This window comes from Schistocerca gregaria, chromosome 8 (assembly GCF_023897955.1).
Source record: "Schistocerca gregaria isolate iqSchGreg1 chromosome 8, iqSchGreg1.2, whole genome shotgun sequence".
Classification (NCBI taxonomy): domain Eukaryota; kingdom Metazoa; phylum Arthropoda; class Insecta; order Orthoptera; family Acrididae; genus Schistocerca; species Schistocerca gregaria.
Genome location: NC_064927.1, coordinates 236,108,070 through 236,123,955, shown reverse-complemented (window position 1 = coordinate 236,123,955; position 15,886 = coordinate 236,108,070). Strand labels below are relative to the sequence as shown.

Sequence of the window (15,886 nt, the reverse complement as noted above, 5' to 3'; positions counted from 1 at the left end):
ACAATGGCAAGGAAAGCGTTTCTGAAGAAGAGAAATTTGTTAACTTTGAGTATAGATTTAAGTGTTAGTAAGTCATTTCTGAAAGTATTTGTATGGGGTGTAGCCACGTATGGAAGTGAAACATGGACGATAAATAATTTAGGCAATAAGAGAATAGACGCTTTCAAAATTTGGTGCTACAGAAGAATGCTGAAGATTAGATGGGCAGATCACATAACTAATGAGGAGGTGTTGAATAGGACTGGGGAGAAGAGAAGTTTGTGGCACAACTTGAATAGAAGAAGCGACTGGTTGGTAGTACATGTTCTGAGGCATCAAGGGATCACCAATTTAGAAATGGAGGGTAAAAATCGTAGAGGGAGACCAAGAGATGAATACACTAAGCAGATTCAGAAGTATGTAGGTTGCAGTAAGTACTAGGAGATGAAGAAGCTTGCACAGGATAGAGTAGCATGGAGAGCTGCATCAAACCAGTCTCAGGACTGAAGACAACAACAACAACAACAACAACAACAACGATGCTAGTTAGCATCCAGGAGGAGGATGATGTGTTGGATATCTTGAAATCCATATCAATTATCTATCATGACTATTTCACTTCACTGGTAACAACAACATTGGGTATACATGAAGCTATAGATTAAGAGTTGACATGTTTATGGTTGCCATCTTTGGAAACAGTTATGTACTGGAAAATGGTCTTATGACCCGAAGCTTAGGTGTTGTGAAACAGGGTAATGGAAATGTTTCATTTAATTAACATAAAATAGAATGTTTCACCAACAATCTACAAGTGAATGAATTAAAATGAATAGACAAAACTATTAATACAGACGGAGGACATTTCTTTGCTTTCTTTGCCTTATAAAGAATATAATATTTCATCAATAGGTGTCTCGGCATTTCAGAACTAACAGGTCTGAAACTTTATCTATCTCTGTTGTTGATGTTATTGATGTTTGAACCCTCCATATACCTCCATATACCTATGCAGAATTGTAGGTTTGGTTGTCAAAAAATTTTGCATATGAACACTAGCAGTGAATCAAATCATGGTTATATGATGGCAGGATTAAATTTTAGTTATGTGATGGCAGAATTAAATTTTCTAAGACGTTAGTTTTGTAGTAATATTGTTGCATACAATTTGTGACACAAGGTACATATTATATGCAGCCCAGAACAGTCATATCGTGACATAACAGATGTACCATGATCAGACAAGCACGTTATAAAAAAATAAAAATATTTATCATCTGTTTGGCTGCATCATTAGTTATCTTGATGAATGAAGAGTAACACAACAGAACATATAAAACTGAATGTAGTGTGTAAATGAGGACAAACTACTATAGAAGAAGCACTGAGCAGTGCAAAGGCATGTTGGAAGGATGGATGGGACAACAGTTATGAAAGATTGTATTACTCTGGTGTATATTGGTGCATGCAAGGGCACAAATGGAAACTGCTCAAAAGAAATTATAAAGGAAAAAGAAGGAAAATAATTTACAAAACACACTTCATAATATACCAAGTCTATTAAAGAACACATAAAATGAAGGATATCAGTGATAAAAAGTACTACTAACTTTAAAAAGAAAATTTCAAACTGACATGGAATGGAGAGTTTGCAGCCCTCACTTTGAGAACAGATTAAATATAAAATAATTTTACCTTCACAGAAATATCAGCACCGCTACGCATCAAAAGCTGTGCTAGAACAGTGCAGGAAATTCGATCGCTGTGTGTTTGTGCAGCTATATGCAAAGGTGTTTTCCCTAAAATGATAAAATGTTTATTAAGTTTCTTAAGACAACGTGTTCTTTAAAACATACAACAAAAATAGTACAAGAAAACATCATGATGTATTTTTAAGAAAGTTCTTAAAAATATTATGACAATATCATTGGTGAAAGTATGATTATTTACATTTTTTTTAGGATACTCTGTTGCTTTGATTTCATTTATAACAATTTTCAAATGACATCTATAACTGATTTTCTTATTTCTGTCCTAATACTTTCATTTGTAAAAACTTTTCAACTTAAATCTAGAACTCTCATTTTGAATTCTGCCACTACACTGATAAAATTCATTAATACAAACAAATCTTTAGTTTGTAATTTATAAACTGATATATTCAGAAGAATAATCTGTATGATGTCCTGAAACTGTATTATTTCTAGGGATTGTATTTGATTATTTGATGTCGAATAAATATCATTATTATTATTATTATTATTATTATTATTATTAAGGTCACATCGGTATCATGGTCAATTTGGTAATGTTCAGCTTGCAGCTGCCCATTTTCCCTCACTTCTACAACAAGTGCAGCCTACACCTGACACTTATTTGTAGTAAGATGAGAAAAGAAAAATGTTATAACAGTTCCTATGTCAAAAATTTCATTTCTAAATAATTAACACTCATATAAATAGTAGGGGTCTGGTAGAATGAGCATAATTTAGGAGTAAAACAGAGCTCTCACTGAACAGCAGAAGCACATTACTAGCTTTCAGAATCAATCCTTTGTCATGATGCACATGCACAATGGACGTATGCACACACGCATGTGTGCGCTTGCACACACACACACACACACACACACACGCACACACACACACACACACACACACACACACACACGTGTACCACTACTTGTGCAGGGTGGACACACAAAGCCAGGATTGTATTTCAGCTGGTTGACTGCATGTGATGTGGGTTGTGTCTGTTGGAGTGGATAGAAAGAGAGGAGGGCAGGACGCAGGGAGAGAGGTTAGGAGTGAGCAGCTAGCAGCTCAGAGGGAGGCAACAAGTTTGCTGCTAGAAAGGGAGCGGTGGCAGGTGGATGGGCTAGGCATGTAATGCATTGGGACTGGAGCTGGTGGGTGATGTGTACAATGCAGTTGGCATGAGGACACAGACTGTGAGGATGTGACAGGGCAGAGGAAGGGGAAACTGTTGGTGGAAGATGTGGGAACTGTGAATTAATAGAAATGGAAGCCAGGAGGGTTGCAGAGGTGAAGGATGTGTTTCAGGGGCACTGCTTCTCTTTCATTGTGCCTGTCTCTTATTCAACTTCTCCTCTATGGGGTGAGTAGCAATCTATTCTTTCCCTATTTCTTGCTACTCCACCCTGGGTTTTCCAATGTTTAAATGTAGTACTAGCTGATTTCTGTGAGTTTCTTGCAAATCAATCTATTGCTATAAATTCTTTAAATTTAAATATTTTATTTATGGCAACACTAACTGCAACTACATGCCTTCATTATTTTTCTGGTTTACATCAAACACTCTCTTGCCCTGTTGGTCCTTCATGTTAAGCAACTCTGCCATGATGTAGCGTGTATCATCACCAGATGCACAAAGTTTGTGTATGAGTGAGTTTCCATTGGCATCCACTTCCTGTAACAAAAGTTTTCCAGTAAATAGATCACTATCTCAAATGAGAATGAAGAATGAAGTTTATATGTAATGTGTATTTCAGATGCATTAATACAGGCACAAATTTCTAGGGAGCAAAAGAACACAATGGTGGCTTATTTTTATTAAATACAGAAATCAGTGAGTTCCAAATTATTTATCACAGACAATATCAACATTAACTCATGTTAAATTTGTAAATGATAACAAAAGCACAAGCTTTCTGACTCCTGCCTTTTTGTACTTCTTTTTTTATTGAATGCATACTTCATTCTTCCATTTTTTTAGCTATTACATTTACTCTTAATTTTTTTCACTAAGGTGAATCCTTTTTATAAGACTTCTTAATGAGACTCTTAATAGGTTGTTTGCAAGTAGTTTTATCACTTGGTTGAACAAGGGGCTTTTGTTTAGGAGCTTTTATTTTTAGGACTTCTGTTCAGCTTCACATATATGTGAAAAGAGCGTCCAGAAGACACAGAAACCAAGAGCAGTGAAATCTAAACAAGAAGACGAAGTATTCTTATGTCAATATCACAATAAAACTGGCCAGGGAGAAACATCAGTTTTCCTAAACTCAAACAAGAAAATAGTTATTTCCAAAATTATATTTTTTCTCTCTTTTGATAAGATGTTTGGGAGTAAACAAGCACAGAAACAAACATTTACTGACATTTTGTCACACAGCAACCAATAAGGTATAGCTTTCACAATATTTTCAAGTACTCCAACGGATACAGATGTGCACGAGCAAAGCTTCCAGAATGTCTACCCCAAGGAAAGCCTAGTGTTTTCTGAAAGTCAAGAAGTTCCAAGGCCACACTATAAATATCAGCTTACATTTTGTATGCACGCTTTTCCAACAACAAGAAAATCCAACAAAACACCACCTAGTGACATCAATTCAGAACCTATAGTTGTAAGACTTTTATTCTCAATGAAAAGTTGTATATAGATAACAGTCATACTATATATTTGATAAGGGCTTACTGCTTTTCAAGAGTCACAATGAACTGGTTACATGCTGGATTTTATTGCGTATACAGAAGTGACAGCAAAATCTGTTGTGAACTACATAGACTGGATGAATCTCTAGACATTGTGGCCTATCTTTGTGTATATATCTCGAGAAAGGTCACAGAATATTCATTAAGAACTTGTGTCTGTGTGGACAGCTGTTTTTATTGTTGTACAATAGAGTAAACATTTTTGCTGTAACCATAAAATAAATCGGAAATTATTCGCTGAAAAGTTCTGAGAATTTTCATGTTTCAAGATGGTGTACGGAATGAGAAGTGTGGATGGTTTCAGATTATCACCAGCCTCACATGGTGATGAAGTATAAGAACTTTGCAACTATACCACTAGTATTGAAAACTGGTGCTGGTATGTACGACATGTCAGTGAATACGACTGACAGAGGATATTTTTTCCGAGTTCTGTGTGTAGGGTAAGAAGGAATGTAAAATGATTCAAGGAAACCTTTTCCTATACAATGTCTTTCTTGTATTTGTGTCCTTGTCTGCCACAAAAGTCCTCTTCAAGCCCCTCAGATAACTATTTGAAGATACACAACACAAAACCAGAAGGACATCATCATTGGAAACTATCCCACAAAGACTTGCAACCTGATGACAACAATTTGAAGCTGATATCACTTATCACAATTTCATTTCTGTTGAGATAAAAATAAAATATTTCATGAACTTTGAAAAACAGGGTATTATATTGAATAGCCTACATACATAAAGAAATTGTGCTCCTACATCCACATCTATAACATCACTCAGTGAACTACTGTGAAGTGCATGGTGAAGGTACATCCCACTATATTGGTTATTAGGGCTTTTTCCTGTTCCATTCATGTATGAACCAAGGGAAAAATGATTGCAAAATGCCTCTCTGCTTGCTGTAATTAATCTAATCTTATCCTCATGATCCACAAGGGAGCAATATGAAGTAGTTGTTGTTGTGGTCTTCAGTCGTGAGACTGGTTTGATGCAGCTCTCCATGCTACTCTATCCTGTGCAAGCTTCTTCATCTCCCATTACTTACTGCAACCTACGTCCTTCTGAATCTGCTTAGTGTATTCATCTCTTGGTCTCCCTCTATGATTTTTACCCTCCACACTGCCCTCCAATGCTAAATTTGTGATCCCTTGATGCCTCTGAACATGTCCTAACAGCCGGTCCCTTCTTCTTGTCAAGTTGTGCCACAAACTCCTCTTCTCCCCAATTCTGTTCAATACCTCCTCATTAGTTATGTGATCTACCCATCTAATCTTCAGCATTCTTCTGTAGCACCACATTTTGAAAGCTTCTATTCTCTTCTTGTCTAAACTATTTATTGTCCATGTTTCACTTCCATACATGGCTACACTACTTTCAGAAATGACTTCCTGACACTTAAATCTATACTCGATGTTAACAAATTTCTCTTCTTCAGAAACGCTTTCCTTGCCATTGCCAGTCTACATTTTATATCCTCTCTACTTCGACCATCATCAGTTATTTTGCTCCCCAAATAGCAAAACTCCTTTACTACTTTAAGTGTCTCATTTCCTAATCTAATACCCTCAACATCACCCAACTTAATTCAACTACATTCCATTATCCTCGTTTTGCTTTTGTTGATTTTCATCTTATATCCTCCCTTCAAGACACTATCCATTCCGTTCAACTGCTCTTCCAAGTCCCTTGCTGTCTCTGACAGAATTACAATGTCATCGGCGAACCTCAAAGTTTTTATTACTTCTCCATGGATTTTAATGCCTACTCCTAATTTTTGTTTTGTTTCCTTTACTGTTTGTTCAATATACAGATTGAATAACATCGAGGAGAGGCTACAACCCTGTCTCACTCCCTTCCCAACTGCTGCTTCCCTTTCATGTCCCTCGACTCCTGTAACTGCCATCTGGTTTCTGTACAAATTGTAAATAACCTTTTGCTTCCTGTATTTTACCCCTGCCACCCTTCCTGTGTTTTACCCCTGCCACTTTTAGAATTTGAAAGAGAGTATTCCAGTCAACATTGTCAAAAGTTTTCTCTAAGCCTAAAAATGCAAGAAACGTAGGTTTGCCTTTCCTTAATCTTTCTTCTAAGATAAGTCATAAGGTCAGTATTGCCTGACGTGTTCCAATATTTCTATGGAATCCAAACTGATCTTCCCCAAGGTTAGCTTCTACTAGTTTTTCCATTTGCCTGTAAAGAATTCACTTTAGTATTTTGCAGTTGTGGCTTATTAAACTGATTGTTCGGTAATTTTCACAATATGAAGGGGTTGTAGTATATTCCTGCAGTCCTGATTTGAAGAAATGTTTCTGAAACTTCATTAGTAGATTTTCTCAGGATGGTTTCCATCTATCTTCAAGAGTCTGCCAGTTCAGTGATTTCAACATCTCAATGACACTCTCCCACAGGTCAAACAAACCTGTGACACTGCTTGCTGCCCCTCTCTGTATACGTTTAATATCCCTTGCCAGTTATGTTTGGCATGGGTCCCACACACTTGAGCAGTATATGAGGATGGGTCACACAAGTGATTTGTAAGCAATCTCCTTTGTATACTGATTGAATTTCCCTAGTACTCTACCAACAAACCAAAGGCTACTGCTACCAACTTTACCCGCAACTGACCATATGTGATCACTCTATTTCATATTTATACTAAGTATTAGACCCATGTATTTGTAAGAGTTCACAGATTCCAACTGTGATTCACGAATGTTATATTCATAGGTTTCTTATTTTTTTCTTAGAGCAAGTTGCCAATAACTGCACCACTATGAAATCTTATCAAGGTATGACTGAATATTTGTACAGCTTCATTCAGACTGTATTTTGTTGTAAAAGATGGCATCATCTGCAGAAAGTCTGACATTACTATTAATATTGTCTGCAACATCATTAATATACAACATGAACAGCGAGGGACACAACATGCTTCTCTGGGATACTCCTGAAGTTACTTCTACATCTGTAAATGACTCTCCATCCAAGGTAACATGCTGCATCCTCCCTACCAAAACACCCTCAATCCAGTCACTTATTTCAATCTGATACCCCATATGACCATACTTTTGATAATAAGTGTAGGCATGGTACTAAATCAAATGTTTTTTTGGAAATTGAGAAAAACTTCATCTCCCTTACTGCCTTGATACATGGCTTTCATGGTGTAATGTGAGTAAAGTGTAAGTTGGGTTTCATACAATCTATGTTTTTGAAATGCTTGTTGGTTGGCATGGAGGAGGTCATTCTGTTCAAGATACCTCATTAAGTTTTAGCTCATAATATGTTCTAAGATTCTCCAACAAATGGATGTCAAGGATATTGGATGATAGTTTTGTGGATCACTTCTGCTAAACTTTCAGGGACAGGTATGGAGTGCACTTTCTTTCAACTACTGCCACAGATTTTTGTTCTAAGGATATATGACAGATTATAGTTAACAGAGGGACTAACTCAGCTGAAAATTGCCTAGATAATCTGACAGGGATTCCAATGGGCCCTGGGGCTTTGTTCGTTTTTAATGATTTCTATTTTTCTCAATGCCAGTGATACTACTGTCTATTTCACTCATATTCTCAGTGGCAAAAATTCAGCAAAGGAAACATTAATTAAAAGTTACAGCTTTTAGACTCAGTGTGCACCTAAATCAATATCCATATCAGATCTGGAGGAAAATAACAACAGTGATCACTGTACACTAACAACCCACCAGGGTAGCCAAGAGCACTAATGAACTACTTCCTGGACTCGAGTAGGCACGCCAGCCCTGGATCGAATCTGCCCAGCAGATTAACGATGAGGGCCAGTATGCAGGCCATCCTAGATGTGGTTTTTTACATGGTTTTCCACATCCCCCTAGGTGAATATCATGTTGGTCCCCATGTTCCATGCCAGTTACATGACTCGCAGATATTTGCAACATGTTCGCACTATTCCATGGCTTACACTAGAATCAGACAGATGGGGAACACTAATTATATCCCAGGGGGTTTGGGGTGGTGTCAGGAAGGGCATCCGGCCACCCTCTGCGACTAACACTGCCAAATCAATAGTAATCAGGCCAACACCACATTGTTGTGGGAATATGGCCTCAAGAAAGTGATGATGATGATGATGATGATGATGATGATGATGATGATGATGATCACCATACACTAACAAGTGACAATACTGAAACATTATAATTTACTAACAACTTTTGATACTGGTGAATTTAAGTTTTGTTTGACTTGTGATGTGCAGTATATTATAAAGAGATGGTTTCTTACCTTACCAATTGCAAGACCTTCCTCTACCATTGTATCTGCCAAGTAACGAACTGCTACGGCATTCTGGCGACTAGATCGCAGAAAACGGCATGCTATGTCAAGTGGTGTGTGACCAGATTTGTTTGGGGTGGCCAGTAATTTATAAGCAATTTGCTTGTTGTGGTTTATAATTTCTTTTAGTCGCTGAATAAGAGCATGGAAAACTTCCATGAAGTACTTGATGCTTTTCCAATTTGACAGCACACGAGAAAGAAACCTGTTAAGAAAAAGTGGATACAAATTAGAGGTATACTACATGAAACATCAGAGTATAATGTCCTGTAATTAGCTGGTTTGTGGAAATCATTTACCCTTTGACAGTAAAAATATAATCTAACATAAACCACATATTACTTCCACAAAGCAAATATTATCTTCATATAGTTGAGCAGTAGTAGTAATAATAATGATAACAACAATAATCATAATAATCATAATATAAAACAAATCATTATGAATAACTTCCAAGGGGCACATCATTAATACACAACTGGAATAAATTGGAAACAGTTTTAAGAATGTTAACACAATTTATGGGACTTAATTTCTGAAGAGTGATGTCCTATATACTTACAATGAGCATATAATCCTGGAGATGATGTTTCACTTTTTATAATTTATTCTATTAATTCCAAATTAATTACAGTACTGTAAGAGACAGGAGTTCTCTTTACCAGCTACAATGATGCATCAACTCCAACACAGCTGATACACAGATTTAAAGCCACAGCTTAATGTATACTCCATGGATTTTGTTTTTATTTCTTCAATAATATGAAGGGAACAATAGTTACATGTGAACAACAGACTTAGAAATATTGAAGAGTACAAATACAAGCCAGAGAAAAAAATTGCACAAAAATTCATAAAAAATTATATGTTACTGTTGTGGTCTTCAGTGCAAAGACTAATTTGATGCAACTCTCCACACTAGCTTATCCTGCACAAACTTCATCATCTTTGCACAACTACAGCAACTTACATCCATATGAACCCATTTACGGTATTTGTGCCTAGGTCTCCTTCTACAACTTTTACATGACACACTTCCCTCCATTACCAAACTGACAATTCCTTGATGGCTCAGCATGTGTCCTATCAACCAACATCTTATTTTAGCCAATTTGCCCCTTAAATTTCTTCTCTCTCCAGTCTGATTCAGTACTTCATTAGTTACCCAATCTACTCATATAATCTTCAGCAATCTTCCATAGCACCACATTTCAAAAGCGTCCCTTCTTTTCTTGTCTGAACTGCTTGTAGTCCATGTTTCACTCTCATATATGCCTACACTCTGTTACAATAGCTAGACTCATTTACCACTTTTAGTGGCTCATTTACCAAACTAATTCCCTGATTTCATTCAACTACACTCCTTTACCCATGTTGTATTTTAGTTGATGTTCATACCATAATTTCTTTTTAAGACACTATGTATTCCATTCAACTCCTCTACCATCTCCGACAGAACTAGAATGGCACTGACAATCCCCTTACATTTTTATTGCTTCTTCTCCTTGGTCTCCTAGACTGCCTGCTCAAAATACAGACTCAATAAAATCACAAATAGGCACAGTCCCGTTTATTTCAGTTTCCATCTATTGGTTCCCTAAGTGTCTGTTAAACCTCATAATTGCAGTGTGGTTTCTGTACAAGTTGTAAAAACAGTTGCAACCCCTGTGTTTTATACCTGCTATCTAAAAATTTCAAAGAGCATAGTTCAATCAACACTGTCAAATGCTTTTTTAAACCTACAAATGCTAAAAATGTACAATAAATCCATTCCACACAGTGTGCAAAATGTGAGGGAATGTTGTTTAGTTAAGGGGCCTTGTTTTGACTTAGACCTTTCAGAAATCTGTCAAATTCCTTTTCCAGTTTCATATTTCCCAAATTACTTTCATTTACTTTCTCTTCTCTTTACCCACTATTTGCTTCAGATTCATTTCCCTCATATAGCCCTTCTATGTACTCCTTCCACCTTTGCTCAATATTCACTCATCATCTGAGCTCTTGCTATTCATACAGCTGCTTCTCTTTCCTCTGAAGGTCTCTTTAATTCTCCTATACGTGGCATCCATATTTCCCCTGTTCATATATATTTCGACAGCTTTGCACTTCTCCTCTAGCCATTCCAGCTTAGCCATTTTAAATTTCTGACAATCTCATTTTATTGGCATCTGTATGCCTTTTCACCTGCTCCATTTGCTATATTTTTATATTCTTTTATCAATTAAATTCAATATCTCCTGTGTTATCCAGGGATTTCTACTATGCCTTGGCTTTTTACTTATGTGATCCTCTACTGCCTCCATTATTTCATCTCTCAAAGTTACCCATTCATCTTCTACTGCTTTCCTTTCCCCACCCATACTCCCATCTGAAGCTCTCAACACCCTCTTTTTATTTTGGTTTACCTAGATCCCATATACTTAATTTCCTACCTTTATGTAATTCTTTCGGTTTTTATTTGCAGTTAATTATGACTGGAGGCCACATCTGCCACTGTAAATGGCTTACATTGGAAAATCTTGTTTCCAAATCTCAATCTTACCATTACATAGTTAACCTGAAAGTGTCTAGTGTACCCAGGTAACTTCCATGTATACAATCTTCATTCTTGATTCTTAAACCAAGACTTAGTGATGATTAAATTACTCTCTATGTAAAATCATATCACATGGTTTCCTCTTTCTTTTCTTTCTACCTGTCCAAATTCTTCAATTATTTTCCCTTTATTTCTTTTTCTACTATTGAATTTCAGTCGCCCATTACAATAAAATTTTTGTTGCCCTTAAGTAGCTATATAATTTTCTTTATCTCATTATACATTCTTTCACTGTCTTCTTCAAACTGTTTGAACTACTTGCATGGGGTATAAGGTGTGACAAAGCAAACTGAGATAATTTTAATTTCCCTCTTGTTTTGGAATTCATTTTTTCTATTTTAACTAATTACCATTAACATATGTGAATATGATCTGCATTTCCATAAAACAGAAAGGTTGGCACTCAGTTTCAAAGAATATAACACCAGATCTAATTTTGTGCTTAGTTTTATGTTTGTAACTGATTTTCTAACTGATTTTGACTGTTCCTCGTTAGTATCTTTCATTATAGGGTGAAATCAGTAACTGCTTTGTAACTTAAATTCTATTGTTGATGTATAAACAAATATAAATTTTGTACTAATTACAAACATTTGTCAGATGAAATACTAGTAATCTTAAAGTATCTATTTAGCTCTATTTGAAAACATGTTAGCAAAATCAGCCCTGAATTAATTCCAAAGTAATTAACAGTTTTGTCAAAAGTATTGTTAGTGTAACAATATTTGTTAATTTCATGATTTAAACAAATAATTTGGCCTAACTCTTGTAGTACAAAAAACTGTTAAAATAACCAATTTTTTGATGTATTAGTTAATTGAATGAAGAAAGTTTCAACTGTAATTTCTGTATATTTAACTTTAAACAATGTGTAGTTTCAGTACCTATTATTGTGATGATATATAAGGGCCCGATTTTTGGTCACGGAACAGGGTGTCCATGGCCAAGTTTCAGAAAAGAAACCTGTACTGGTTAGAACATCAACAATGCTTCAACTTAACTGTGGAATAAGTGTTAAACAATCAGGCCATGTGTAAAAACAATGACAATGTCTGCTCCATATGTACTTGTTTATTGTTCAAGAACTGTGAACTTTGTGGTTAGGTTTTACAGCTGATAGATGTCCAACAGGAAACTATTGTAGCAGTATGCACACGTTTGCCTGCAAACTATTTATGAGGCTTATCGAAAGTTAAACAATAGTGCACTGGCCATATAAATGTGTATATGGGGGAGGGGGTGGGGGGGGTGGGGGGGTTGTGTAAAGTGAAAGAAAAAAAGACAGTGAAACACAACTGAGCATCTGTTGACTACATTATTTGCCGTAATCAGTGTCTAAATTACAAACCCCATTTTTCAGCCAGTGTAGCAATGCAGTACATCGACACTGAGGAAAATCAATGAAATAAATAAAACCGACTGGAACTGCTGCAAAGGGGGAGCGAGATCTGAGAGAGACTGAACAAATATCCTGTTTCCTGCCATATTGTTCTCAACAAGATAATATCAACCTACTGAGTTCCCTTTATAAATTTTCTAATGTACCTGCCCTATTAAGGGATCTAACATTCCACATCCTGGCTCATAGAATGCCTGTTTTGCTTTTCCTTGTGATGACATCCTCCTGGGTAGTCCCCAACAAGTAATTCAAATGGGGGTCATTTTATCCTCACAATATCTTGTGCAGGAGGATGCCATCACACAGTAGAGCTATATACATTCGGAAAAATGACAGCTGCAGTTTCCCCCTTGCTTTCAGCAGTTTGCATTACCAACACACCAAGGAAGTGTTGGCTGATGTTACAAGGCCAGATAAGCCACTCATCCAGACTGTTGTCCTTGCAGCTACTGAAGAGGCTGCTGCCTCACCTGTTTGTTTTACCTTTGCATACATGACCCTCCGTTGTTGTTGCAGCTATGGCATGACTGTCCGTATCATTGAGACACAAGCCACCTGAACTCAGCAAGGCTCATGGCTCATGGAGATACTTCGTATCCGCTAATTATAACTGAAGGTACTCAAATTGCAACATTTTTTGAAAAAGCTATTGTTCTTCCTCTTACACTTACACTTACTAGCTGCTGTATTTATCCACTACCTCATACTAAGCATTTATATAACTTAACTGATTTCAGAGAAAATTGTCAATTGACTGAACTGGCAATGTCAATACCTGTTAAGATCGGCATTACAGTTATGTGATATGTCCAAATATTATTTTAGGTATAACCAATACTCATTTACTTTATTTTTGAAATTTTGGGGATTTCCCACCTGATTTCCACTGGCAGTATTTTAGAAACTTCAGGATCAAAATATAAACCTCCATTTTGACACCTACACAGGGATGCAAAGACTCTATAGAAATAATTTTTCCTTTTAGTATTCCAGTAGAAAATTACATAGTTCATCCTAAACTCACTGCTAATGTTAAGCACAAATACCATCTGAACATAAGTGTACTGGCACACTAGTGTAAGAATCAAACAGTTCCAGAAGAAGCTTCTGTAAGAATTCTATTAAATGATATACAAGAATGAATTTTCACTCTGAAGTGGAGTGTGCACTGATTTGAAACTTCATGGCAGATTAAACTGTGTGCCAAACTGGGACTTGAACCTAGGAGCTTTGCCTTTTGCAAGCAAGTGCTCTATCAACAACTATCCAAGCACAACTCATGATTTATCAACTGCCTAGAAGGGTAGTTTAAAGAATAAATTTTCACTCTGTAGCAGTGTGCAGTGATTTGAACTTCCCAGCAAATTAAAATTGAGTACCACACTCGGACTTGAACTTGGGACCTTTGCCTATGGCTGGTAAGTACTTTAGCAACTGAGCTATCTGAGAATGATTCACAAGCTGTTCTCACAGCTCTAGTTCCACCTATTTTCTGTGTGTCTGCAATATCATTTCTTGAAATTTCCTGGTAGATTAAAACTGTGTGCCCAACTGAGACTCGAACTCGGGACCTTTGCCTTTCACGGGCAAGTGCTCTACCATCTGAGCTACCGAAGCGCGACTCACGCCTGGTACTCACAGCTTTACTTCTGCCAGTACCTCATCTCCTACCTTCCAAACTTTACAGAAGAGTTTGGAAGGTAGGAGACGAGGTACTGGCAAAAGTAAAGCTGTGAGTACCGAGCGTGAGTCATGCTTCGGTAGCTCAGATGGTAGAGCACTTGCCTGCGAAAGGCAAAGGTCCTGAGTTCGAGTCTCGGTCGGGCACACAGTTTTAATCTGCCAGGAAGTTTCACATAAGCGCACACTCCGCTGCAGAGTGAAAATCTCCTTCTGGAAACATCCCCCAGGCTGCGGCTAAGCCATATCTCCACAATATCCTTTCTTTCAGGAGTGCTAGTTCTGCAAGATTCGCAGGAGAGCTTCTGTAATGTTTGGAAGGTAGGAGACGATGTACTGGCAGAAGTAAAGCTGTGAGTACCGGGCGTGAGTCGTGCTTCGGTAGCTCAGATGGTAGAGCACTTGCCCATGAAAGGCAAAGGTCCCGAGTTCGATTCTCGGTCAGGCACACAGTTTTAATCTGCCAGGAAGTTTCATATCAGCGCACACTCTGCTGCAGAGTGAAATGCTCATTCTGGAATATCATTCCTTCCAGCAGTGCTTGTCCTGCAACGTATTCGCGAGAATTTCCACAAAATTTGGAATGTACGGGATGGGGTATTGGTGAAAGTAGTGCTGTGAGATTATGTCGTGAGTTGTGATTGTGTAGCTCAGTTGGTAGAGCACTTGCCCAAGAAAGGTTAAGGTCCAAGGTCCGAGTCCCCATCCAGACTACTGTTTTAATCTGCCAGGAAGTTTCAACTTCATACAATATTCATACTACAAACTTCTGTAAAAGAAATATTCTTTGGCTGTAGCTGCATTTCTCTATATGATTATGCCATAGTACTGCACGAAATTATGCATAGTATACTGAGAATCTCACATGCAGGTCAGCACAATGAGAGGGATTACTAAAAGCAAGCAGTCATAACTGAGCTCTTGGGTAACCTTATTCAAATGGTGGCACCACCTTCGTTAGTTATCCATCTTGATACTTAAGAATTTCATAAATAAAGTGTTTTTAATATATTAACATTGGTCGCTTTTTCTGGTATCTGCCATTTTTATTTGTATTGAATTAATTGCTATCAGTTTTTGTAAGATTAGAGTTAAACTATTTACAATGAACCAGTTGTAGTCCTCTTCCACTGTTCTGCTGGCTGTATCTTGTATGGATTTATTTGGTCTCTCTATCTGTATACTTACTACATCGATAAGCATCACTGTCGCAACCATTTACACCTCAGCACACAACACACTATGTTAGCAGGTATTTGGCCATCAAGCATACAATATTAATTAATTTCCCATTGGTTTTCATTGTTTTTACACATGCAGAAAATAGTGTCTGGTCGTCTTCTTTTGAGATTCCTTTCTCCTTCTCTTTTTCAAATTTTCTATTAGCAACAAATTTCTAATTTGTGTATATGTCAGCATTTCTTCAATAGGTGATATATAGGGCTTCACCTTTCAT

At 37.0% G+C, this 15,886-nt stretch overlaps 1 protein-coding gene across 7 annotated transcripts in view; it reads right to left on the bottom strand.

The window, feature by feature from the left end:
* Window positions 1-15,886, bottom strand: part of LOC126284912 (NF-kappa-B inhibitor zeta-like) — a 269,508-nt gene that overhangs the window by 23,033 nt on the left and 230,589 nt on the right. For all 7 annotated transcript variants that reach the window (XM_049984175.1, XM_049984177.1, XM_049984180.1 and 4 more), the window contains 3 exons: window positions 8,705-8,960; window positions 3,267-3,408; window positions 1,675-1,778 (listed from right to left, as the gene is read on the bottom strand). In XM_049984175.1, coding sequence (XP_049840132.1) covers window positions 1,675-1,778; window positions 3,267-3,408; window positions 8,705-8,960 — 502 coding nt within the window. The remainder of the gene's footprint in view (window positions 1-1,674; window positions 1,779-3,266; window positions 3,409-8,704; window positions 8,961-15,886) is intronic.